General features: G+C 33.2%; 4 protein-coding genes across 5 annotated transcripts; 1 reads left to right on the top strand and 3 right to left on the bottom strand.

The window, feature by feature from the left end:
• Positions 1 to 6,196: 6,196 nt before the first annotated feature.
• On the bottom strand, positions 6,197 to 8,547 carry LOC130806084 (60S ribosomal protein L23A-like). Its single transcript, XM_057671007.1, has 4 exons — positions 8,481 to 8,547; positions 8,330 to 8,366; positions 6,724 to 7,084; positions 6,197 to 6,572 (listed from the first exon to the last, which is right to left on the bottom strand). The coding sequence occupies exons 2-4, from the start codon at positions 8,343 to 8,345 to the stop codon at positions 6,488 to 6,490; spliced, it is 462 nt and encodes a 153-aa protein (XP_057526990.1). The 5' UTR covers positions 8,346 to 8,366; positions 8,481 to 8,547; the 3' UTR covers positions 6,197 to 6,487.
• Positions 8,548 to 9,649: 1,102 nt separating this feature from the next.
• LOC130806085 (uncharacterized) lies at positions 9,650 to 16,058 on the bottom strand. Its single transcript, XM_057671008.1, has 11 exons — positions 15,872 to 16,058; positions 13,859 to 13,992; positions 13,367 to 13,448; positions 12,433 to 12,500; positions 12,144 to 12,245; positions 11,944 to 12,033; positions 11,785 to 11,859; positions 11,137 to 11,169; positions 10,955 to 11,035; positions 10,202 to 10,258; positions 9,650 to 10,101 (listed from the first exon to the last, which is right to left on the bottom strand). The coding sequence occupies exons 1-11, from the start codon at positions 15,924 to 15,926 to the stop codon at positions 9,925 to 9,927; spliced, it is 954 nt and encodes a 317-aa protein (XP_057526991.1). The 5' UTR covers positions 15,927 to 16,058; the 3' UTR covers positions 9,650 to 9,924.
• Positions 16,059 to 17,621: 1,563 nt separating this feature from the next.
• LOC130806086 (probable glutathione S-transferase) lies at positions 17,622 to 19,701 on the bottom strand. The gene is made up of 2 exons (XM_057671009.1): positions 19,036 to 19,701; positions 17,622 to 18,323 (listed from the first exon to the last, which is right to left on the bottom strand). Exons 1-2 carry the CDS (start codon positions 19,348 to 19,350, stop codon positions 17,979 to 17,981), a joined length of 660 nt encoding a protein of 219 aa, XP_057526992.1. The 5' UTR covers positions 19,351 to 19,701; the 3' UTR covers positions 17,622 to 17,978.
• Positions 19,702 to 20,421: 720 nt separating this feature from the next.
• LOC130806087 (putative BPI/LBP family protein At1g04970) lies at positions 20,422 to 26,616 on the top strand. 2 transcript variants are annotated; one of them, XM_057671011.1, is made up of 7 exons: positions 20,422 to 21,074; positions 22,238 to 22,377; positions 23,091 to 23,508; positions 24,413 to 24,661; positions 25,009 to 25,134; positions 25,918 to 26,006; positions 26,171 to 26,303. In XM_057671011.1, exons 1-6 carry the CDS (start codon positions 20,640 to 20,642, stop codon positions 25,993 to 25,995), a joined length of 1,446 nt encoding a protein of 481 aa, XP_057526994.1. In that variant the 5' UTR covers positions 20,422 to 20,639; the 3' UTR covers positions 25,996 to 26,006; positions 26,171 to 26,303. The 2 variants fall into 2 exon arrangements, with proteins under 2 accessions (XP_057526994.1, XP_057526993.1); XM_057671010.1 differs by lacking the exon at positions 25,918 to 26,006 and having other exon boundaries at positions 26,171 to 26,616.
• The last annotated feature ends 314 nt before the right edge of the window (positions 26,617 to 26,930 follow it).

Below are 26,930 nucleotides of genomic sequence, written 5' to 3' on the forward strand. Positions count from 1 at the left end.
CCAATGTTTGATGGAAGGACATTCATATTCACTGAGATAAGAGGGTGGTTTGGTGGGTCTGGAAGACTGTCTGAGAGGAGGATTAGGTATAGGTGTTATTTCTGAAATATCAACAAGGTTTGTATGTGAGGGAGAGGGGTTAGAGGTGAATATATCTGGAATATCACCTGGTGAAATAGATGTAAAGGGTGTATGTGTGGGAAGATATATGGTAGAAGGGAAATCAGTGGAAGGTGATGGAATAGAAGAGGATACTGGGCATGGATAGTGAAAAGGGAAATGATGTTCATGGAACTGAACATCTCTTGAAACTGAAATTTTGTGGGTGGTTAAATTTAGAATTTTGTACCCCTTTTGTGTAGGTGAGTATCCAATGAAAACTGATGGTGAAGCTCTTGGGTTGAATTTAGTTCTGTGAGTGGTGGAAGAAGAAACAAAACAAAGGCATCCAAATGTTTTTAGATGATCATAGGAGGGTTTATGTTCATATAATTTTTCAAAGGGTGTGATGAAATTGAGGCTTTTGAGGGGCATTCTGTTTATGAGATAAGTTGCACACAGTATACATTCACCCCAGTATTTAATTGGAAGCTTGGATTGAAAAAGTAAGGCTCTTGCTGTTTCCAAGAGGTGTTTATGCTTTCTTTCAACGACACCATTTTGCTGAGGTGTGTTACTGCAACTGGTTTGGTGTAAAATACCTTGATTGAGATAAAGCTGTTTGATTGATCCTTCAGTTAATTCCAGAGCATTATCAGACCTTATTCATTCAACCTTTGCATCAAACTGAGTATTTAAAAACTTCAAGAATTGAGCAATGACATTAGTAACATTAGTTCTTGATTTTAAAAGAAACACCCAAGTGGATCTAGTAAAGTCATCAACTATAGTAAGAAAAGAATTACATCCATTATAGGTGCAGTGTTTGTAAGGACCCCAAACATCTAAATGTAACATTTGAAATTTTCTAACAGTTTTTATGCTACTTATAGGAAATGAAGATCTAGTTTGTCTAGCTGCTGGACATATAGTACATATGGAGTCACATTTATTAGGATTCAAGTGTATGTCAGGATGAACAAGCTTTAAGTGACCAAAAGGAACATGTCCTAATCTTAGATGCCACAATTTAGCAGATTCTATAACAGAGATGCAAGCAGTTGATTGTATGAAAGAACCAGCCTGAACATTGTAGAGACCAGCTTTTACTTTACCAAGAACTTGTGGCACATTCATTGAAGGGCCCTGTATAAAGCATTTATCAGCAGTGAATGCTATTGTACACTTCTTGTCAACACATAATTTGTTTACAGAAATTAAGTTGTAATGAATGTCAGGTACATGTAGGACATTATATAAAGTGATGTGTTCATTCAATATGACTGTGCCAGTGTTATGAACTAAGACATGTCTACCATCAGGGATAGTAATATTAGTTCTAGTATGCAAGATTGAATTATGTGTAGAGAAAAGCCTCAAGTCAGAACACATGTGATCAGATGCTCCACTGTCCAGAATCCAAGTATTGTTTGTACAGGTTAAAAAACAATAAGGTATACCTGCCATGAGAGCCTGAACATCATTGTCATTTTGAATACCAGTTTTTGTATCAGCTTCAGTATCATTTTGAGGTTTATTCAGAAGGTTAAGAAGGTAAGTTCTGAGTTGTTGTTCTTGATCAGTTTTGGAGGAGTCTGTTGTAGTCTGATGTTTTTTATGAGACTGGTTTTCATCTGTACATGTTGCTGCAAATTTTTTTCCTTTGTCCTTGTAAGCAGTGTACCATGGTGGATATCCATGAAGCTCAAAACACCTTTCTGTGCTATGACCAGGTATCTTACAGTGATCACAAAAATAGCTACTAGGTGGTCTTTTGTTACCATTGCCTTGCATAAACCTTCCTCCTCTAGTTTTGTTCTGTAGGAAGTTTCTTGAGTATCCAAGATTTTGTGAATATGGTTTGTAGTCATTGTATTTTCCTTTGTTGCCTGCCAAGGCAACAGTCTCAACAGCTGAAGTGTTGTTTGCAGTTGTGAGTGCTTTGTGTCTCTCTTCCTGCATTAGTAACCTATAAGCTTGTGTAAGATTTCGCAGGGGATTCATCATCAAGATATTTCCTCTCACGGATCCAAATTCATCATTCAATTTCATGAGAAATTGCATCAACTTGAGATCTTGTTGTTGCTTGAAGATCTTTTGAGTTAGATTACAGGTACATTGATTACATGTGCATACAGGTAAAGGACATGCTTCACTGATTTTATCCCATATTCCTTTGATTTCAGTTAAAATTCAGCAACATTTTTGGAGCCTTGCATAATCTCAGAAACTTGTTGGAGGGAAGTGAGTTGCGGAGCAGATACATAGCCATATCTTTCTTCAAGATCGTCCCAAATGTCCTTGGCTGTTTGCAGATATAGCACACTTTTGGCAATAGTTGGATCAAGATTGAACAAGATCCAGGATATCATTAGATCATTGCATCTTTTCCATGCTGAATACAATTTATCATCTATTGTTGGTTCAGGTATACTACCATCAATGAAACCTAACTTGTTTTTGGATGAAATTGAGATTAACATACACCTCTTCCAATCTCCAAAACCTTCCCCATTGAATTTGATGGAAACTAATTGACATGTTGTGCTGTCTGTAGGATGTAAGTAGTATGGACTGGTGAAATCTTGACTTTGAGGAAAATTTTGTGATGAATGTTCAGCCATAAGCAGAGGATTAGAAGACATATTTGAGAAGAATGTAAGAAAGATGAAAAACAGGAAAAGAATTGATCAAAAGAAAAAAAAAAAACTTATAACGAATTTGAACTGGATTAGATGAATAAGGATGAAATCAGTAATCAGAAATGAAGAGAAAGAATCAAGAATGAAGAACAAGAAAACAGATCATGAACAAGAAATTTCAACAATTCAACTTACAACAATCTGCATTGCAAGGAAAGGAATCGAATTCAATCAGCCATCGTTTCTTGAAATTGGCGTGAAAATGGAGGTTAGCGTTTCGGAAATTAAAAAAAAAAAAAAATGCAGAAAACTAATGGAAGTTCTTGGAATGAAAATATAATACAGTGACAAATACACTTGTCAACATAAAAGTGTTCTTTGATGCACATGCAGGTACCAGCAATTTCGTTGACGTTTCCAAGAAATTATACTCCATAGTGGCATGCACACATCCTGAATTTTGTGAGGCGGAAGCAAGGAATGGATCGGGGTTTGCTCTGATACCATGATGAAATCAGCAAAAACAAAACAAGGAAAAACATAGAAGATCAGAAAGAAGGAGGAGAAGAAGGAAGATGGGAGAAGAATGTTTTTTGGAATTATCAAAAAAATGTTATTCAAAAAGAGAAAAAATAGCCTATATATATACATGAGGTCATTTACTAAAATAAGAGGGTTAATGCCTTGTGCTATATATAGTCAATTACAGAGAAAAAAAAATAAAACCGTAGCGGATGACAAGTCATCAGCTCCAACATAAAGATATATACATCTGACCCTTCACTAATGGCATTGGAGTAATGGGATACATGTAAATCAAAAACCATCAGATAAAACTCAATTTTGTCAAGGAACCAATTCAACAAAAGCTTAATGCTAATGGTTAAAGTTCCCGAATCTGTTATATACTCTATCATGCCCCCTTCATACGAGAGTCCTTTGGCCTAGAAGTGTGGATGTAACACAGGCCCTCTTCGTTCTTGACACTGAATATTCCACTTTAAATAAAGGGGTGGTTGAAATTCAAACCCGTGATCTCTTGTCACGCTAACATTCAATACCGTGTCAAAGAATCAACTCAACCAAAAACTTAAGCTAATGGTTGAGGCTCTCGAATATGTTATATACTCTATCACGCCCCCTCACATGAGAGCCTTTTGGGCTAGAAGTAAAGATGCAGCACAGGCCCTCTTCATACTTGGCACTAAATATTCCACTTTAAATGAAAGACTGATTGAGATTCGAACCCGTAATCTCTTATCACGCTGGCTTCTGATACCATGTCAAGAAACTCAACTCAATCAAAAACTTAAGTTAATAGTTGAGGTGCTAGAATATGTTATATATAACAAAATTGAGGACTCATTACATCAAATACTACTATAACAGTCATCCTACAGAAAGAAAATTTTTTTTTTTCCTTGTGTGCTTGATTATTAAGAAATAATATGATACGACAGAAAAAAAAGGAGGAAAAGAGAAAGATAGAAAGAAATAAGTCTAATATTGAACACCAAAAGAAAAATCTCTGAAGAATGTGGGATACTGAAATATAGGACCTCTGAAATGTACAATAGAGAGGAGGAATGAAGAGAAGTTTTTTTTTTTTTTTTTTATTAAAATGAATGAAGAGAAGTTGGGTGCGAAAGATCAATTAAGCTCACTTCATAACTCATAAACTCATCTTCGTCCTCCGTTCCGACATATTTGCTACATTATTATTATTGACATTATTTATTGTTTAAGTTTAATTTATATATTTTGGCTAATATATAAAAAATAATATTATTATGTGATTATTAATTTAATAGCGTACTTTAAATACTCAAATGAGATCTTGTTTAAATCATTTAATAGCATACTTTCTTAATATTAATTTTTTATAATTTTTAGATATTCATAGTGTAGGAAAGTAAATATTTAGGAAATAATATTATTATGTGATTATTTTCTTTTATTTAGTGTCCTAGATTAGTTTTGCTATTCTTGTATAAAAAGGGGCTATTGTCCTTGTCATTATTCAATACAAATCAAGTATTCAAACCCCGAAACCATCATTTTACTTTACTGTTCCGCTTTATTAATTTCTTCACATAGTTCAATATTTGAATGATCAAAATAACAAATTGATTGTAAAAAAAATCAAATATAGCAACTAACAAATACAATAATACAGAGAAACTAATATTTATGTTTGAATAAATTTATTTATTGGGTATAATTGTTGATTCACCAATTGTTTATAACTATTTCTGAACTTTTTTTATAAGTCAAACAAAAAAATTATAAATAAACAATAGATGAGTCTATTTTCAATAAGTGTAATCTATACATAAATTTATTTAGAAATAAACAACAAATATTTAATTTTCACCAAGATGAATAAATATTGATTTATTATTGACAATTTTCTCCATTATTTAATGGGACGATTTGTATTTATCGATTTATTTTATTTTTTAAGATAATTCCAATCATTATTTAATGGGACTATTTATATTTTTTTTGAATTATTTCGACAAACTTTTAAACAATAGTAAATGAGAAGTTTAAACAATTGCTACTTTATTCTCTAAATAATACTCCTATAAACCAAAATTAATGATATCATGTAAATTTTTATTTTAAAATGTGCAGCGTTTATGTATGCTTAGTTATATATGCAAAAAATAAAACAAAAATTTGCAGAGAATGATTCATTGATACAATTGTTTTGATAATCTTAGTGATTTTATATGAAACTAAATACTAGCATCAATTTAAAATCTTACATATCAACAATTTTAATCATCATCATCGTATTCAATATCCCGCACAAAAGTACGATTTAGGTGAAAAAAGATAATACATAACCCATATATATATTCTCTTTACAGAAAAGACTAGAGGAAAGCGGAATACATTTTAATTTGATGATTATCGAACACAATCAATGAGCTTTTAATGCCACTATACTGTCTTTTATTTTGCGTTGTTTCACGCCAATGCGTACTTTGCATCGCTTTGTCGAAAACTTAATTTGATTAATACCAGTCGCACGACTTAAATCTGTAAATTTCAAACATAACATGCTTCCAAGAACTGCATAACAACTTTTATCAAATCTCGAAGCAAGTTATTAGACCTTATCCCCAACTAGAACTTTTTACGCTTTTGCTTGGCAAAAAACTTTTAAATCAATTTCTTTCATTTACCACGTAATATTACAAGAAATAATTTGAAATATTCTATCATTTCATCTTGGTCAAAGTTGTTGGAAGTTCCCATATGCTTAGAGCCTTGGACAATCCCAAATAGAGTATATCACATAACCTTTTCCAACCTTTTTGTGCAAGATCAAATAAAAATCAATATTTAATGTATTACTAGAAAGATAAATGGTACTTAGATAGTTATAGTACATGAATGTAACCTTGAGAATGGAAAAATGAAGTTCTAGAATAAAAACGGTGAACTTTATGGGAACGAGTTTATCATCAAAATCAACTAAAGAGATAAATATCTCTAACGAGTCGAAGAAACCACATGGTTGGATACCAAGAGGAGCTTCCAAAGTTCCAATAAACATTAAAAAGTTTAAAAACATACTCAAAAGAGCACATAATGATAATACTAAAACTAAAACTCAAGCTTCAAAGCAATCAAATACCGAACGGAAAAGACGTTTTTCTATTTAGCTTTGGCTGTTTCCTATCAAAAAAACTCAAAAGTGATCATAAGCATAAAAAACAAAGATGGCACACAGCTTATATGATACCAATCTTGTTTGCCACATCCAGTGCATCATAATCGGGTGTCAACCGAACGTAGGCCTTCTTGGTGCCATCGGGCCTGCATAAACAAACAACAAAAAAAGCTTATAATGGGAAACTATAATTCATTAAGAGTGCAAGGTGAAAGCTCAAGGAGAATAAAAACACGATTGACTGAAGCATTTTCTAAGGAGATAAAGCATTAGCACGATCGAAATATAGACCCCAACCTGATCAAGGTATTCACTTTTTTGGCCTGGATGTCGTACATCTTCTTGACAGAGTCCTTAATCTTCTTCTTGTCTGCACGAATGTCAACGATGAAAACCAACGTGTTGTTGTCTTCAATTTTCTTCATTGCAGACTCAGTAGTCAAGGGGTATTTGAGTATCTGGTAATGATCCAACTTATGTCTTGGTGGTGCACTGATGCGAGGGTACTTGGGGTTCCTGTCTGTCTTCAATGTCTTTGGCCGATGAAAAGTAACTTTGGTCCTGATCTTCTTGGCCTTCTTCTTCAAGGTAGAAGCTCCGGATTTCACAGCTTTTGCAGCTTTCAAAGCTTGTGCCTTGGGATCACTTTTCTTACCATCTGCCATTGAAGATAAAGTATCAGGCAAAGCTCAATGCTTCCCACAATTTTTCAAAAATTTACAAAAACGATAATCCCAATTTTTGTCTCCAATCGAACAACAAACATAACAAATCTACATATCAAAGAGGTAGGACCAAAGAATCATTATAAGAACATACAACAGCAATCACATGCCAAAAAGGCAGGACCAAAGAATGATTATAGAGCATCCCAAGTAATCTCTTTACCATAAAGACAAAAATACACCAAGTATTCCAAACTAAGGAAGGTAGAGATGAAAACAAGAAAGAAAGAATGTTCCCCTATCCATACTACAATCAATCAAGCTATCAATCCTAAAGAAAATTATGAATAAAGCATTGAATGTTCAAATCAAACTGAACAAATAATGCCTTTGCGCAACCAATTACAAAGTACAACCACCTTGCATTTAAACAACAAAAACATTGCATCATTGGCATAGAAAACTCAAGAAGAGACGAGTGATTCAGTAATCTCCCCACAAATCCAAAATCGAGAAGGCGAATTATGGTAGGTATTTGGCTATTTTAAGGTCATTTTGAGCAAATAGCGAATTCAAAAAGCAAATCAATGCGCAAGTTACCGGTCAATATAATCTCATAAAGCATTCACAATCTCATAAGGAGAGTTGATTAGGTTTTGTACAACTTGACGTTTTAGTTACAAAGAGGTTAACTTTGCCACTAAACCAACCATTGTTATGAAGAATAAATTTTTAAGGTGTCATCATGTACTCCTATATATTACATCATATTAGGGAAAAAAGTTTAGGGGGTGACGTCCCATCCCACCCTAACTATGTTAATCCCCTGTCTAAAAGCCTGCCTAGATGCTAGGCACTAAAATGTATTAGGCAATGAAATGTAATTGTAATTTAGAGTTCATAAAAAATAAATCATCTAATCATCAATCCATAGTCCATAGCATTATATTAGCATGAGAAGGAAATCATCAAAAACAACAACAGAATTGTAAACTTCAGACATTAATCAAAGATGTTCAGATTAATTCTAGTATCTCAATTCTCAAATACCACATCTAAGCAACGAAACGAAGCGTATTACCAGATTTAAATTCATAATCATAAAGAGTGAAAAAAAATATGAAAAAAAAAACAAGTTTTGTCTAAGTTGAACAGCAACTACCACGCTACCATCCTCACATTCCTCAGCCTACCTTGTAATCCAATCCAAAAAAAAACATTTCAAAATGAAAGAATACCTTTAGGAGGCGCCATTGATGCTGCAAATCGTCACACCTGGAATCAAGACAAAACAGCAATTAGATCATTAGATTAAATTTAGAAAACAACACAAAAAAGAGTGAATCGATAATGAAATACTAGATTGAAGAGAGCGAGATGAAGATGTACCTGAAAGAAGAGAGAGAAAGTCGTAGCTGCAGAGCAATTAGGGTTTTGAGAAATGAGTGAGATTTTGGTTTAGCCTTTATAAACCATAAACAATCGGGCTTTGTCTTTGGTTGGGTAACTGCTTTGGGCTGGGCTAATCAAAATCTTTATTCATTTTTCACAAATTCTTGTATAAAACGATCTCATCTTAAGACATATTTTATACTTGGTTAAATAGCCCAATAATAGAAACTTTTAGGTTATTGACTTCTTGCTTTGAGATTGTCCCACCGTGAGATGGTCTCATACAAGAAGGGCTATTTTATTTTTAAATCGAGTCTTATTCCAGTTGGAGTATATTTTTCTAATAAGATTTTGAATTCGACTTTCGTGTTCTTTTATCTTAGCCTACCATGTACTCTCAAAATAATTATATGATTAAATTTAATCAGAAAAATATATAGATGATTAGATTTTTAATTCTAGAGTTGTGATATACAACTTGGTTTGATTCGTTTAAATTTAAGATAGGATAAAAGTGCAAATCGTACTTTAAAACAATTAGATTTTTACATCGTAAACACTAATAATAAAAACCGTATAAGTGCATTTTTCTAGTAGCATGAAAGAGTAAAAACCTCAATAGATTGTTAAAACTTAATATCTTGATTTGAATATAAAATATTTTGATGAGAGTTTCTGTTTTTATATTTTGACTTAACATACATTTTAGAACATTATTTGAATTTATGTTAAATATTTACAAAAAAACCATGCCAAACTTCTTTTGTAACACTTAGTAGAAAATGCTCATCATTCATCACATGCTCTATAAGAAAAAACATAGTTATGTAAAATCTTATAATTTATTTTAATGTGTATTTTGAAAAAATTAGCTCATTATAATTTTTAATTATTTCTAACTAAAGATATTCAAAATGACAATATTATACTATCTTAAATAATGTATAAAGAAAAAATATTACAAGAAAAGAAACCAGAAAATATAACTTAATTTTCAATAATCTTTTAGTTAATTTCTCAATAGTCTTTTAGTTTGATTTCTTGATTTTGTGTGACAATACTAAACTGAAGTGAAGTCATGTGTCTCTTAGTGTAGCTGCATTTAGTTTGTAGCATATTTAGAAAATAAAATAAAACGACAAAAAAATAAATAGATAAAAAGAGCATGTAAAAAAAATGACATTTTAAAATGAAAATTACTCGGGTTTGGTCAAAACAATTTCTAAAATAAAGCTCGGGTGATGTCGTGCCCTGTTATTCACGTATATACCGATAATAACAATAGGGAGAATAAAAATAGATGAATCTCCGACAAGGAACTAGCTTTGAGAAGCATTACAATAACGCCAAAGCCTTATGCCCAACGATATGGGTTGGGTGAGAAGCATCTACCAAAACAAAACTATTTTATTCACATCAATTAACAAATGGATATAAATCACTAATCAGATCGAAGAATGTCATGTGCCAAAGAGAATCCAACCGGAGTAAACCGGTGTAATCTTGTCTTCACTCCGGCGGTTTTCTCGGCAATTCCGTCAAGATCTTCTGCCTTGAAGCCTGAGATCGGTTTCTCCAAAACCTTTGGTTCAGTTGAATCCGTTAGAAATTGCAACCCCTACAAGGAAGTGGCATATGGTATAAAGAAGGAAATGCCCTTGAAATAAAAGGTGATAATGGGAAATTTTGAAACTCAAAAAAAAAAGAAAAAAAAAAACCTTTCGAGAGTTGTCCTCGCATGTAACTTTAGGAGGCTCGAGCTTTGATCCAGCATCCTAGCAAACACAATAAAAATAAACATTAACGACAAAAACAAGTAATCTGAGCAACTTCGTAATGATCTCATACAAGAATAAGTTCAATATCCTCTTCCATTCAATTAACACAATTCTATTAAACGAGTCATATGATTCGTCCGCATGAATTGCGAAACGAACAAAGGGACTTATGGTCAGTTTTGGGCTATTTTGGACCATTTTAAGCAGATTGCGAATTCAAAAGGCGAATTAGTTGGCAAATCATGTTAAAGTTCTCGCACTTATGGGATTGGGAGGGCAGATATAAGCAACCTAACCCTTATAGTGATAACAAAGAATGAAAGAGGTTGTTTCCGATTGACCCATGGTAGCAAACATCATTCACAACTTCACATAAATAAGAAGTGCACATGATTTAATGAGCCTCTTCCAGAGTTCCAGTGCCTCAAATTTCAAATCATTTGCGTTAGTAAAAGGTTCAACATTGCATGTCGATTATGGACAGCAAAGATTGATAAGCATGTTTGGCCATATCAGCCACTCCTTAGATTCAAGAACAAGACGTAAAAGTACAGCACCCAAGGCCAGAGCAAGAACGTATCAAAGGCGAAGTTAACAGGAACAATTGATTAATGAAGCCTATGTTTTTGAAATCTCGATTTTTACGGAGCTTTACATGTCAGGCAACGGCCACCAAGGAACGATAAATCTAACCTGTAAAAGTCTAGCATTTAGTCCCTCCTTCATTCCATCGGCTACTTGGCATAGATAGTAAACACCCGAGTTTGTCAAGTCCTGTACCATAATAACGCGTACATGACAGAAACAAAAATATATCAGGCTCATTTATAAGTTATAGATTGATTAGTACAAGGAACGAGAAGACAAGCACATACCTGTTTACCTTCAAGAAGTTCGAGCTTCCCTTCCTGTCAAAAAACAAACATGAATTTAGAAGAGGGGAAAGTTTTGGCCAATGCCAAATTACAATATAAGGTATTGTTTAGTGAAACATAATTCGCAAGTTAGATTCGCTCAAAATGGTTCAAAAATAGCCTTAAACCGGCCATAATTCGCTTTTTTTGATTTGCAATTCGCCAAACAATCAGTAAATCATGTGACACTAGTATTGATAATCCGAGAAGAAAAGGAACATGTGTCATCATGTCATCCAGATGATTAGATTAGCATGCTAAATCCCATCCAAAGTCTAGGACCTCTAAGTTGAAGTCCCTAATTGCACACTACCCTTACAACTAATGAGACTAAGAAACAACAATAGAAACATTGCATAATCGCAAGCCCCTAAGTCACGTAGTGTAGTTAGAATGGGTCACAAAGTTGTACTCGTGGATGCTAGGACATGAATGATACTCGACACTTCATTTTAGGCAAAAAAAGTGTGAATTTCATATAATTTTTTAACCGATTACTCGGATCCACATTCCACACCCATATCGTTATTTTTAGATGCGTCCATATGACATGATTAACACTAAATTGTAAACATCATTTCCAACTTTACAGAAATGAGAAGTGCTTACCAGTCCAAGTACCATCTCATGAATTGACTCGATGTCAAAACCAATTTGGGAAATGGTAGACTTAACATCAGTAACCTGCAAATCCACAAAAAGTAAACAGAAAATGAGACTAGCTAGCAAGCTCAGAAAAGTTCGTGATCATTAGATCGACATACAGACATCATTGAGGATTCGCCCAGATATGTCTTTCTGCTCTTCCAGCTTCCAGTCCAACGTCTCTAGCCTTTTTGACAAATGCCTTTTTGTTGTCTAATGAATTGGCAACAAGGAGTTGATAAGAAGATAATAAGACATCAAACTAAAAGAATGAGTAACGAACAACTAAATCAATACGAAGGCCAACAAGAGATGATACTAACTGCTAACGCATCTGTCAAGCTATCCAGTTGCTTAGAAACACTAGCAACAGCATTTGCCATGTTTTTCTTTGTCACAAACATGACATCCGAAAATGACAATCCCTGCAACAAAGGCACAACGCAAGCACATTTAAGCAGCAGAATGCAGATTACCTCTAAAGATATAGAGCTCAAAAGGAGCTTGAAACATGGCGGGAGGTTCATCAATATCAAAGGTAGATAGAGCACAAGTTAGACAACATAGCTAGAATAAAGAATTGGCGTGTAGGATGTGGAGTAAAGATGATACCTTCCACCACATATAACAGTATCCCATCGCTCCAAGAGCAGCAGCCGGCACCAAATAAGAACCATAACCTGCGGCAAGAAAAATTTAGACACCACAGGAGTCCAATATAAAGCAAGCATCTCATACGGTTAACTTTTCCAAACAGTTCATAAAAAATCAAAAACTAGAGTGCTAGAAAGAATTTTATCAAGGGTAAGGTTGTGTACATCTGACCCTCTCAAACCTCATCATAAGTGGAAGCCACTTAATAGCCATGGGGTAATGGAATATTGTTGTATACACCAAAAAATTGGATTCAAAGGCTCAAGCAAAGATAACGACTAAAAATTACAAGAATCAAAAGTTCAGCAATTAGCAAAATTTTACAGCATATCCCCCCTATGAAAAACAAAACAGAAGGAAAAATAGGAAAGAAAATACAAGTCACAACTGTAAAATAGGGCGTGAATCTCTAAAGATTCCCCATTCCCATCTGAGTTCATAGACAAAAATCATAGCTACACAGAGTAAATAGTTGTCCGTTTATATAATGTAAATATAGACTCATTGGTGATAGGCAGAAATCAAAACAAAATCTATAGATGCAAGTTGGACTTCGAAGTCACTTAACCCACTCAAAAAGATCATTAGAAAATCTTTAAATTATTGTTTTGAGATATAATCCCTCCTCTACAATCAATCTGAATTTCTTTACACCATTAGTACAATCAGCGGCTGTAAATTGATGAATATAATGAATGACAATTGTAAAAAATGATACAAGTTTGTATAGATCAATGTCTGATGGCTCCGTGGCTTTGCATCAATAAAATGAACAAGGGCTACTGAGCAAGATATTAACTCCAGCTAAAGAATCTCGAAACAAAACCCAACATATAAGTGATAACAGATGATAAAAGGAAGGAAGCGTAAATGAGAAAAACCAGCTTCATACCGTTGGAATCAGATCTCCCATTCATTATAGTTATAGGATTCGATAAGGACAGCTCCCGAATCTCCAGAGCCAATTGCCGAATCTGAAAGTAACAAGAGAACGTAAACAGTAACATTGATTAGCCGAAAAACTCTTGGTTAATTATTAGTTTGCTTGTCAATAACAAGACACATGATCAATAAGATGTAGTAAAATACCACACACATGATAAGTGTAGTTCATGTGTCTTGTTACAGATTTGCAAATTAATTTTCACAGCAACTACATCAAAAATGTGATCACACTGAAAATTGAAATGCAACACATCAATAAAACATTTTTACATAGAAAAAAATAAATAATCGAGTAATAAGTTTTTTTAAAGAGATCATTGCAAATTCAAATAATAATATTTCCAAAAGAGGAAAAATGTTGCATTTTGACTACATTACAGTAACAACATTCCATTTCCTAAGAGACGCCCTTGTCGTTTTAGTCTTCTCTCAACATTACCTGTGCTGAAAGAAGTGCTGGATCAATTTTAGATGAAGAAATGTTTGTTCCATTGATGCCTTGTAAAAGTTCCTGAAGTTGGAGGAGGACATCTGATAACCGTCCGCTCTTCAAAATTACTGAACCAGTTAAACCTATTGTGCAAAAATGAAACTAAGGCCAGTAAGAAACAAAGCATTCAACAGAAATAATCAATCTGAGCATGAGTTTTAGATATTGAAGCATATACATATTTCAAAAAGACAAGTCTATTAATGTCAATAGAATAGAAATGTAAGGCCAATTATCCACAAAGTATGCACTGTAATAAGTAAACATAACTTCCCTACATGATTGTCATACGGCAACAAGCCCCAGCAGAGGTTCTGAGCACGTTCGACCGCACAGGGACCCCAAAAATTGGAGGCCTCAATATTAAATTATGTAATACTCCCTCCAAACCATTTTAATTGTCCCATTTGCTTGGGCACGATTATTAAGGGTGGTGTGGGGTCCATTAAAAAGGTGGTAGTTGGATAAGTAGTGAAGGGTTATTTAATTAATTAGTTTGGGTAAGTAGGGTATATGGGGGTATATTCGTAATTACCTGTGTGAACTAAGGGCATTTAGGTAAAAAGAAGATTGACAAAAATAGAAATGCGACAATTGATATGGTTTTGCCAAATAAGGAAATGTGACAATTAATATGGTTTGGAGGGAGTATATGTTAAGTGCATACAAAATTGTTAGAAAAATATCATAATTTTTTAAATTGCACAGGGCCTTAAAAGAATTTTTCAATTTTTGCTCCGCTGCAACAGGGGATGTCCTTGCATATGCTGGAACATGTTGCACACCCTTGTCCCTTCGCAAGCAACAAGGATAGCATAAATTTTGTACATGTTTTAATATTTGCTTCCTTACTAATGATTGCACTAAATCAAAGAGAAAGCAGTCATGTATGGAAGTGATTCCCATCCCCGCTCATAATCACAATCGTCAATGCATCATACAAGTGTGAAGTGCCCCATCAACAAGATAGCCAGATAAGAATATCAAAAGAAAACTTCACTATACTTGGAAGCTCAGATATAATCAATTAACCCATATACATTACGTTACTTTGAGCTGTCTATCTCCAATGAATTGAAAAAATCCATCATGTAATCATTATTAATCGCAAAGGGCATCAAATGGCTCGTGTATGCAATTATTAACCCAAATGTAGTCTATTGTCAAAGGATCAATACGTTGTTGAATCATGATCAACTTGATATAGGGCATCTCGCGTGCATAAGCCACCAGGCATATGCCGAAGTGGATTCCATCATTCGAGTATTCAACACAGTATTTTAATTAGTAGTAAACCAACTTCCATAGCTAATCAATTTAATCAAGCAATTTACAACCAACAAGCAATTTTTCAATCCATGCTTGATACTACCAGCAAAATCATTACTTTCTATATTTTAAGTTTGTAACATAATCAATATAAAATTTCCCTTGCATCATAACAATCTAAATAAAAATACACAAGCAAAAATACACAATAATTTTGAAAGTCCGATTAATTTTACATTTTTTCAAAATAGTCTAAAACAATAATTGAACTATAACAAGAGTAATGTAAACTAATACTAAATATAAATATATCATAGTCGTCATCGACCCAATGAGTTCCGCCCAAGGCAAGGTTTAAGGGAGGGGGAGAAAGAAGACAAACCAATAACCCCGTCACGAGAAGGTTGCGATTGAAGAGACCCCTCAAATTAATATATGTGGCCCTTTAATTTAGACGGGCGATCGACAACCTTGCACATTCCATAAACAGTTCAACGATTATAGACAAAACCTAATAATTCTAGAAAACCCCAGAAAGGAAAACAAACAATTAAGTGAAACTAATAAACTAATTGAAGAAAGTAAGTGATTGAAAAATTGGGTGAAGTAGAACAAATAAAAATGAAAAGTACCAAATTAAATTCAATCAAATAACTACTTCAAAAGATCCACATAGAAAAATCGAAGCTTTACCTGCACCCAGCAAAATCAAAACTTTGGAAGAAGCAACTCCAGTTTGCATCGCCATTTTCAACCTCAGTTTAGCTTCCGTCGCATAATCTTTATGGTCGTGAAGAAGGTTCGCGGCGATGAGATCGCAAATGGTTGTAGAAATTAGATTATTTAATTGGATTTTTTTTGAAAAAAATTACCGTGAATAAATAAGCTTTTATTAATTAAAGTATTTTTCTAGAATAATTTATTAATTAATTTACCAATTTTTTTTTATCTTATAATAACTGATAGTTTGATTTTTAATATGTTAGAGATTCTTTTTGAAAAACATCCCTTTAAATTGATATTATTCATGGTTAATTAATAGTTGGTATTATTGTAGGAAAATTAACAAAATGTTGTATTATTATTGTAATTTTTCTTTTTCTTATTGAGTCCACACTCAAATAATATATTTTGAGTAATAAGTATTATTCATTAAAAAAATAAAATTATGAAGGAAAAATTGGAAAAATTAAATTAATTTTGCTCGCTTTACTAAAAATAAAATTAAATATTGTTCATTTTATAATGAATTCATCGGTATAATTGCTGAAAATAAAATTAATTATTGTTTATTCATAATTATTGACTTACAAAGAAGCTTTAAATATTGTTATAAATAATAGTTCGATCCATTTTTAGTAAATATACCTAATAGCCAGGTAAGTTCATTTAAAAAATAAATAATAGGTGAGTTTAATTTCAGCGGATCAAGCAATGTTAGTCTATTATTGATAATGTTCTCTATTATAAAAGTATGTAATTAGACATTTTAACAATATTTCATTTTACTATTTTTTCTTAGTATTAACAGCAGTATATTAAAAAACTTAAATAGTTAATTGCGGCAATAATCACAATATAGCCCATATTTTAGAACGGAAAAAGTAATACAAAATTCTGATTAGAAGTGTATGTAGATACTAGTATAGGGTGAGCAAAAATATATGTGTGCGTAAATCAAGTTGGTTCTCATTTTTCTTATATTAAATATGTTATAAAATATACTATTAGTAAGGTTTTTAATCAAATGGCTTAAGTCATAATACAAACAAACCCATACTAACATTTTTCCTAGATTGTAACGGTAACAAAATTTTTAAGAGTAATTTTTTTTTAGCAAAATCACATATAAAGATTTATATTTATATTTATCCTACTCAGATAAATTATTCATAAAATTTATTTAAATTTTCTATCACTTGAAGCACTAGTGTTATATTCTTACGATAATTTATAAGAAAAAAACATATCTATATGAGTAAAATTATTTTCAGAGGATAACACTTTTACCATGTGAAATTTAATTATTATCACTATAAACAACGTTGGTCATTAAGTTTTCTTCATCAAAACCCTTAAAAAAATTTTTTTTTTCTTCATTCCAATAGTCTAACTAATATAAGATTTCGTCTTATTCGAGGAGCTAATGTTCAATTGTTATATTGATAATAAGCCCGATTTCTTATTAAATTTCACCGTTTAAAGTTAAGATGTTAATTATAATTTTTTGAATAGTAAAAATAAAAATTTAGCACTTAATGATAAAATGGTTGGAGTTGTTTGGAACTTGAGTAGAATAAACCTAAATGACTATTATAAATCATTTATCATTTTTTTTAATTGTATTTTGTATTTAGCACTGAATCATATTGCATGAAGACAAACATGTCATATATATTAATTTATACTACATGTTTAGCATTTTGTTATCAATATTGCGCAATTTTGATTGCTACAAATGTGCACTAACTTTGATCATCATCCAAACAAACGAATACAACACTTTCCTTCACAAAGCAACTAAAAATGAAACATTTTTAGGCCCCTTTTTCATCATAAAAGACCTAAATATAAGACATTTTTAGGCCTAACCTTATTACAACACTTCAACAAACACCACATTACAACAACAACAAACCTCATACTTCAATCTACAATCTACCATGCATAACATTGCTAATTATTCACCATGAGACAAACCAACTACTTAAACCATGTTTTCATTAGGATGACGACGATAAACGCGTATGAATAAAACGATGAAACATATCTTTAGAACAGAAGAAGTACCGCGTTTCCTTTACTCAAAACCAAGTGCCTTCTTTAACTCCAATAGGAACTCATAAACCTTCTTCTCATCTTGAAGAGACTTAGCAACACTATCTCTTTCCATGCATCTTTTAGCCCATTCAATAAGCTTAGGGCATGACTCACCAATACTAAAGTTGCCTAATTTTTCCCAAGCATAAAACCAACAATAGAATGGGATCAGACTAACATCAACAAACCCAAATGAATCCCCTCCAAAATATGGCTTGTTTCCTAATTGTTGCTCCAATATTTTGAAATGGTCTACCAATTCCTTCTTGGCTGCCTCTTGTTCTTCACCTTTAGTAGTCCAAATTCTCCTACTATTCTCATAGATCTGCATAAGGAGTGTACAAAGATTTGCTATTAGAGACTAGTAGCTAGGGCATCCTTAGAGCCTAAAACGAGAATACTTATTAATCATTCTTAATTTATATTTATCTATAAACTGTAAATTAAAGTGTTTTTATGTAAATAAATTTTTATAATTTTTAATTTTGCATATTTAAAGTTATTGATATGGACATAGGATAACTCTTAGCTCATTTTTAATCTAAGTTTTAAATTAATTTTTTTTGCAAATTCTTGCACGTGACATGTCTCATACTTAAGTTAAATAATTCGATTAATAAAAATTTTTAGCTTATAAATCTCTTATTTTAAGGCCATCTTACCATGATCTGATCATACAACACTGAATGTATTTTTTTTTTTTGCCCACCAAATTACTCTCTCATCCCATTAACATATCATATTTACATTTCTAATATAAAATAAGGTTTTTAATAATAAATATAGTAAATTTAACGAAATCAAAATAGCATAAAAAATAATTTCTCTAACAGCTAGCGTCTTAAGTGACCGTATCTTTTATTATATATTTTAAACCCTATAAAAAATTAATATCTACTCAACGTATTCTTAATGCCTATTTACCATATTTTTAAAACTTACTTTCGTTATGAATGTGTGTTTCTCTACTGTGTATCAACCACAAAAATCTATAATCTATATTAAATAATAAAACAATTAATAGAAGAAAAATATACCTTTTTATCAATAAAATCAGCCCAAAAACGAGCCTGAGCTCTCTGATAAGGATCAGACGGCATCAAAGGATTCTTATCATTCCAAACCTCATCTATATACTGAACAATGATGGTAGATTCACAAACCGGCTTATTATTATGAATAAGAACCGGTATTTTTTTATGAACCGGGTTCATTTTGAGCAACAGATCACTCTTATTCCTTAAATCTTGTTCTTTATACTCATACTTGACACCTTTTTCGGCGAGTGCGATTCTTACTCTCATTCCAAACATACTTACCCAGACATCTAATAGTACTACTTCATCCGCCATTGTTGATGGGTTTTTGAGCTTATACAGGGAGGAATTGAAGTTTTGTGGTGATTGGTGATGGTACGTAAAGGGAATGAAATAGGGAATTGGGGTTAATTTTAGGGTTTATGGTTTGTGGGTATTTATAGAATGTTGTTGGGTTGGTTTGAGTAGGTCTCAATGAGACTAGAAATATGTGGAAGTATCGAAGTTTGAAGGTTTCTATCGAGTATTGACTATGTATGTCATGGGTGACGTTAATAACAGGACAAAAGTGTAGGAAATTTGTGGTTTAGGTAGACCGGATTTGGTTTGGTTCAATTTCGATTTATGTGTCTAAATGGAAGAGTGTGAGTTGGAAAGGCGGAAGGGGTCTAAAGTTTCATATCAACCTCAAATTTAAGGTAAAAAGGTCAAAATTGATGAAATTTAAGGTATTTAATAAATTTTATTATATTTTCTATTAGACTAATGGGTAGTCTTATTTATAAATGGAGTTAATTAATATATGACTTAACCAAGTTTTTCATTAGAGTCTCACTTATAATTTGAGATAACATATGTATTTCCAAACACATCTAAACTCATTTTATAATCACTTCATTTGTACTTTATATGTATTTTTATTAACTTTTTGATTTTATATTCTCCCCACTAAACATTAAAAAGAAGGTGGAGAAGTACATTTAATTTTTTTTGTTTTTGGTATGTTATCCCTTTTATATCTATTTAAAGGGAATACTTTATGAGATTTATATAAATAGAAATGTAGTAAATAAAAATGAAGTAGTATGTGTAAAATTTATTTGTGGTTTGAACGATTAACCATCAACCCACACACCAAGTGGTCTGTTGATCACCATATTGGCTCATGCGTATGGTACAACTACTATTTGTGAAATTAGTGTGGTGAAGTATATCAAGTCCACCATTTTACGATCAGACTTACAAAATAAAAAAAAATCATTCTTGTTGTGATATGTGATATATTCGCATAAAAAATGTCACAAATAATTATTTAAGAATGGAATGACATAGAGTGTTACCTTACACGACCAACTAGACTTGTGGTCGATTCCGATACGTACAAGATACAAAAAATAAAAAATGTTACAAAATAAGTCAAATAATTTTGAGAGATCTAACTCTTGAACAACCATAATAAGGTGGAGTACGATTTTGTGCACTCCTCATTCTCACATTACCTCTCACCTTTGACTTCCCATCAATGGCGGATTATCCCACCATTTCCACTTCCTAACACCAAAATACACCATTTTTTTTTCCATCTCCTTGATTCCAATCATTCCATGAAACCCACAAAATTTTCCCTCTTCTTCTTCCTTCTTCTACTCTCCCTCCTCCTCTATCAATCACCACCACCCTTCACCACCGCCGCCATTGATGAACCTTCTTCAATCTCATTCCTAATTACAAACAAAGGCTTAACCTTTCTCAAGGATTTGCTCATTTCCAAAGCAATTTCCACTCTTATTCCCCTCCAAATCCCTCATATTGATCAAACCCTTCAGATTCCCTTTCTGGGTAATGTTTTTGTCAAATTATCCAATCTTTCCCTTCATCAAATTGCTGTTTCTGATTCTTATATCACACCAGGAGAATCTGGGGTCTCGTTTATTGTCTCGGGTGCTACTGCTAATATGAGTTTGGATTGGTATTACTCTTATTATGTTGGTCGGTTTTTTCCCTTGCAGATTTCTGATCATGGGCTTGCTTCTATACAGGTGTGCTTTTATTGTTTTTCTTTTTGGTAATCGACTAAGTGGTGGTAATTTGAATGGTTTGTAGTGTAATTTTTTAAGATATGTCATGCCGTTTCCATGTTAAAGAAAGTTTAATTATAAAGTTTTTTTATTCACGATTTTTTATTACCATCAAATTGTATTCTTTAGAATGAATTTTGTGAATAAAATAATTTTGTAAATAAAATTAGATTGTTGAAGAAGAATAAGCGTGACCATTAGTAAGTGATTTTCCGATCAAAATTATACTAATTTTTCATTACAATTCACACCATTTGGTACCATTACCAAATGGGCCCCTTTGAATTTGCAGCAATGGGTTGTAATTGCTTTATTAAGTTTTGGAAGCCAAAAAACAAATGGATGGAAGAAATAAGTGGATGAAACGTAGATAGAGAATGAATTTGTGGATGAGATTAAAAAAAGTAGAATGACTATTGCTAACTAGAAAATGTGTCAAATTCAAAGGTATTGATGTAGTACTTTTTTTAGATTGTTGTTAGGTTTTTGAGAGAATGACAAATTGTTAGAACACATGGATGAAATTAAAGGCGAACTAAATGTAAGAATAAGAACTTGTAGGAGGGTGTATGGTTATTTCCAAAAAAAAGTATTTGTAGCAAATTAGTGGGATGGACACAAGTGGAAACTGTATCAAGATAGAGAAGTAGAAGAGTGGCTTGATTACCGTTTAGTGAAATGTCGTTCGAAGACGTTTGTTATATGGAATATTGTTATGCCATTGACAAATGGAATTGGATTGTGTCTTGGGGAGGTTGAGTCGTTGAGGTTTATGGAAATTGTAACCAATTTGGATGATTGATGAATTAATGAAGTAATGAGGGAATGAGATTATTGTTTTTTTATTTCAATTTTGGGTCATTGAGGTTGTTTTCATTGCATAGAAAACACTAATCAACGGCTAGGGCTACGTTTGCTCCACACGCATGCACGTATGCTTGCAAGTTGCATATACACAATGCTCCTTTACCCGTTCCAATTTGTGCAATTAAGCTTGCACATACACAATGCTGGTGCATTTTAGAACTTCATCAGAAATCATAATAATAGTGGATCGATAATCGGTAAAATTCTATGATTTGTGCTTATATATAACAAGAATTTGTGAACTTGTTATTTAAAAGGTTGAAGGGTTGCAAGTGGGTCTCACGCTATATTTGGAAATAAAAGATGGAAGATTGATGCCGACTCTTGTCGAATGTGGTTGCTTTGTTGAAGATCTCTCAATCAAATTGGAAGGAGGAGCATCTTGGCTTTATCAAGGGTATTCACTGATTCATTCTATTTAACTTTTTTTTTGTGTGACATACATATCTAAGGAACTTTTTAGCTCTATTGACCGTTCATCATGCGTTTACTTAGCCATTTGATAGTTCTATGTGGCTAACAACGACAACATTACTTGGACGAAGATTTCACCCCATGGGTTGCTCAGATAGATCCTTCTCCCTTCACTTGTCCCTATGGCCCCTATCTCTTCCATTATGATTCATCTTATGTCTTTTTTGCGCTTCCTCCATCCAGGTCATCTATGGTCTCCCTTGACTTCTTTCAATATGTTCATTTGTCTATCTAAAATACTCCCTCTGACTCATTGAATTTGCAGCATTCTCTATTCTATCTTTGGACAATGGCCCAACATTTTCTTTTAATCTCATGCATACATTTTAACTTCTTTTAATTTCATCAACACAATTCATTTTCTATTTTTATTTATCACCACTTTCTTAAAAATTACCTTTTTTTCTTTGATGCAAATCTAATGGGGCAGATGAGTAGTCTATACTAGTGAATTGTAGTAAAGTGCTACACTCTTATCAGTATCCTTTTGCACCAGGAAAAGATCATATGATTTTGTCTTTTGGGTTGTGCGCTTAAATTTGTCTAACATAAAATTGGATCAAATCTAATACTCCAATGCTGGTTGTTGATGCTTCACTGCAAAAAATAACTTCTCGTGTTTTTTGTTGTCCCTAGGATTGTAGATATCTTTGCTGGACAAATTGAGTCTGCAGTGGAGGAAGCTATCACGAAAAATCTTAAAGAAGCAATTTTAAAGCTTGATACGTCTCTTGAGAGCTTACCCAAGCAAATACCGGTTGATGATATTGCATCCTTAAACGTCACCTTTGTAAATGACATCGTCCTGAGTAATTCATCAATTGGGTTCGAGATTAATGGTCTATTCACTCGAAACGATCAAACATCGAACTATAAATTTTTGATGGACCCTTTATTCAATAATAAAATTTTGTCCACTCAAAGAGATCAGAAGAGGACGATGAAGTTCTTCGAGGAGCATTTGCTGGTTCCATCGGGTCAGGGTACATCAAAAATGATGGGAATTTCAATCGATGAAGCTGTTTTTCACTCAGCATCCACCTTGTACTATGAGGTAAAATTCAATATAAATTGTGATTATGTATCTAGTGAGCTGCGTTTTTTAATCAGAAATCTAGGTTAGATCATGAAGCATCAAACCTTGTAGCATTCCATGATGGTATTGGTGAGCTCTGGTACTAATTTTCATAAGCATGTCAACCGAACTCCATTGAAGATGTTGTTGAGTAGGTAATAGCAGTCATTTAGCTATATATAAGTTCTTTGTGGAATTTATGATTCTTCATATGATAAAAACAGACGTGCAAAAAGCAGCCGGTTGGAAACTCTTACCACCTTACACACCGATTGATGAGTACCCTAGTTAAACAAGAGTTAAAGAGTCGAATTATTAATCATGGTTTTGGCATTGTTGTTATATCACCTCTCCTCCGCCTACTGCTACCTTAAATGAAACTTTGTCTTATTTTATTGTCACCTCTAGGGGTGTTTAATGGGCCGGATAAAGGCCGGGCCGGGCCGGACTTAAATAAATATGGGTCGGGTTGGATAAGGCCCCTTTGAACTTAATATGGGCTTTAAATGGATCGGTCTTAGAAAGCCCAGTCCGGTCCGAACCGGCCCGTTTTTATCATTAAAAATTATTTTAATCCCCATTCATCAATTTATAAAAATTAAATTATCTTTTATAATAATTAAATTGAAAAAGTATTAATAATCCTCATTGGCATTGTCATTTATAATATTTAAGTTATCTATCAATTATGCTATTTACAAATGTCCTTTTTCCGACCTTTATTGAGCCCTTTTATAGCCCGCTTCATTTTAATTATAGTAGAGCCTGTTTTCGACCTGGCCCTTACAAAGCCCTCTAAAAACAGGCCGGATAACGGCTCAAAAATGGGGCCCAGCCCGTTGAACACCACTAGTCACCTCATTGGTTATATCTGTGTGGTCAGGCAGATTACTTGCAATGGATTGTGGATCAGATACCAGATCAGGCTCTCCTAAACACTGCTGGTTGGAGATTTATCATTCCTCAGCTATATAAGAAATACCCGAATGATGATATGAATTTGAACGTATCTCTAGCTTCTCCTCCGGTCATTAGGATTTCTCAAAAAATCATTGATGTATCTGCCAATGTAGACTTGATAATTGACGTCTTAGACGGTGGGCAAGTAATACCTGTTGCTTGCATTTTCCTGGTTAGTTTTTCTTTTTGCTAGTACACTGTCTGGATTCTCTTTTTGTTTCTTTCCTTTGTGGCATATAGGTTTACATAATACGAGGTTGTGTTGTATTGGCCATATTGTGAAGATTTTCAATTTACCGAACCGATATTACCCGCACCGTCAAGGTGTAAAAACCCGCGCTATAGGTCGATTCAAGGGATATCTCATTATTTCGGCTGTTGGAAAATTGCATCACTCCCATTACCTCATCAACGTGTCGTGACCGCATTTGTGACCATTACCACATTTTTTTCACTATGGCTTGGACTGTTTCGCCTTTTTTTCAGTTGACTGATGGTGTTGGCTGGTATTTATCTCAGGAAATTCAAGCCTCTGGTTCCGTGGAATTAAGAGGTAATAACCTTGGTGGCAAGGTAAAATTGGGTGATTTCAAAATGACGTTAAAATGGAGCAAGATAGGTAACTTGAAGATGTTCTTGATCCAGGTTAATTCTCTTTTACTTCTTGAAGCAGTATTCTATGATTTTAGCTTTTCTATTTTTCTGTAGACCATTGTAAAGTTGTTTTATTACAACCTTAATTGCATGCTTGCTAGCATTTACTTTATCCGCTCCACCGAAATCGCTCATTTTTTTCAGACCCAAATCCAAACTATAAAATAAAATTTTTGTGGTGTATAAAATGTAGCAATCTCACCAGGGCATGTGCTTTTATTTCTAGTTCAAGATAAAGAAATGATAAAGCAAATATAGTTGGGTTTTCCCTTTGTAAATTTTAATCTGAATTTCTTTATTACCGAGTAGCAAGTACTAAGTACATAAGTGTTGCAAATTAGGCCATATATATCTTATTTGTAGTCCCACTTATGGTGCAATGCTTAATTAGTGAATTCATGATTTCTGTAAGTTGTACATTTTAATTACGTAATGTCATTAAGTGGCTCCCACCTAAGCGGGGTTTGGGGGTCGGATTTATGCAGCCTTACTCTTCTCTTTTTCTTTCATTAACTTGTGAACCTGCTCCTATGCCTTCCATTTCATTGTTTCAATTCAAACCTTCCTTTTTTATTTGCAATTACATAAGTAGATGGAGACGCCAGATCCGTGTACATGAGTCTCTTTTAGTTTTTTTTAGTGTTATCTTAGTCGTTTTTGTCTGCTTATAGTCTAGTTAGTTGTTTTTTTAAGTGTTTTAGCTTTTTTTGTCTACTTATATAGTCTAGTTAGTTTTGTCTTCCTGGATGCTGTTGTGATTCGTATATTTTGTAGGTTTGTTCTTTGCAAAGACCTCATGTGTTAGGCAATACTCAAGTTGAGGGGCTCCCTTTGATCGCGACCTCCTCGTGATGAGGGTATTGGTATGCCTTCATTCCAACTTTTCCAGACCCTGCCTTAGGCGGGACTCATTAAGATGATGATGATGAAGAATTAAATGAGTAGGGTAGTAAATTGTAAGCTTTTTCAGTAAAAATGCTTTTCACTGACTATATGATACTGGACCTGTTTTTGATTTTTTTTGTAGCCTGTTATATGGACAGTGGTCGAAACGGTTTTTGTGCCGTATGTCAATGCACGACTTTGGAGAGGGTTCAGATTACCTATGATCCACGGTTTCACCCTTCAAAACGCTAAAACAAGCTACTTAGATTCCGGCATCATAGTTTGCAGCGATGTATCATATTCGGATTCAGATTACCACGCCCAAGGCTTGACACATATATCATAACCACTTCCGTTCTTGCTGCAGTTTCACGGGGCAAGACTCCCGTGCAGTTAGATACTTTATAAATCATACGCCAGCCAGCATTCGGGAGCATCAATGACCGATTAATCTAATAGTGATTGCTTAAAAAGTAGAGGCAGCTTTCGCACTTTGTACATTTGTATATTTGGGTATGACTGAATTCCACAAGTGTAATTACTATGTGTAATGTGTAAATCAATCATATTTCCGTCGTTGTTCTCAAATAAGTCATTAAATTTCACAAGGGTTTTGCAATCCTCACCGTAGAACTTGCTAATTTGAGGGTCAACATATTGATGCTTCTAACTAAAATAAGATTTAATTTTCATGTTTAATCAAATTTTAATTAAGTAAATTATTCCAAATGACCCGTTTGGTTAGTGTTATTAAATGACGGTAATGAAAATGATTTTTAGTGTAAAATTTCACTAAAAGTTCCATATCATTTCGATGTTGATGAAACTTTGATCAAAAAAAAAAATTTTGTTTACATATTTCCTTTAACATCTAATATCACCTCTTCTAATGGTATTGGAAT

This window comes from Amaranthus tricolor, chromosome 2 (assembly GCF_026212465.1).
Source record: "Amaranthus tricolor cultivar Red isolate AtriRed21 chromosome 2, ASM2621246v1, whole genome shotgun sequence".
NCBI lineage: Eukaryota > Viridiplantae > Streptophyta > Magnoliopsida > Caryophyllales > Amaranthaceae > Amaranthus > Amaranthus tricolor.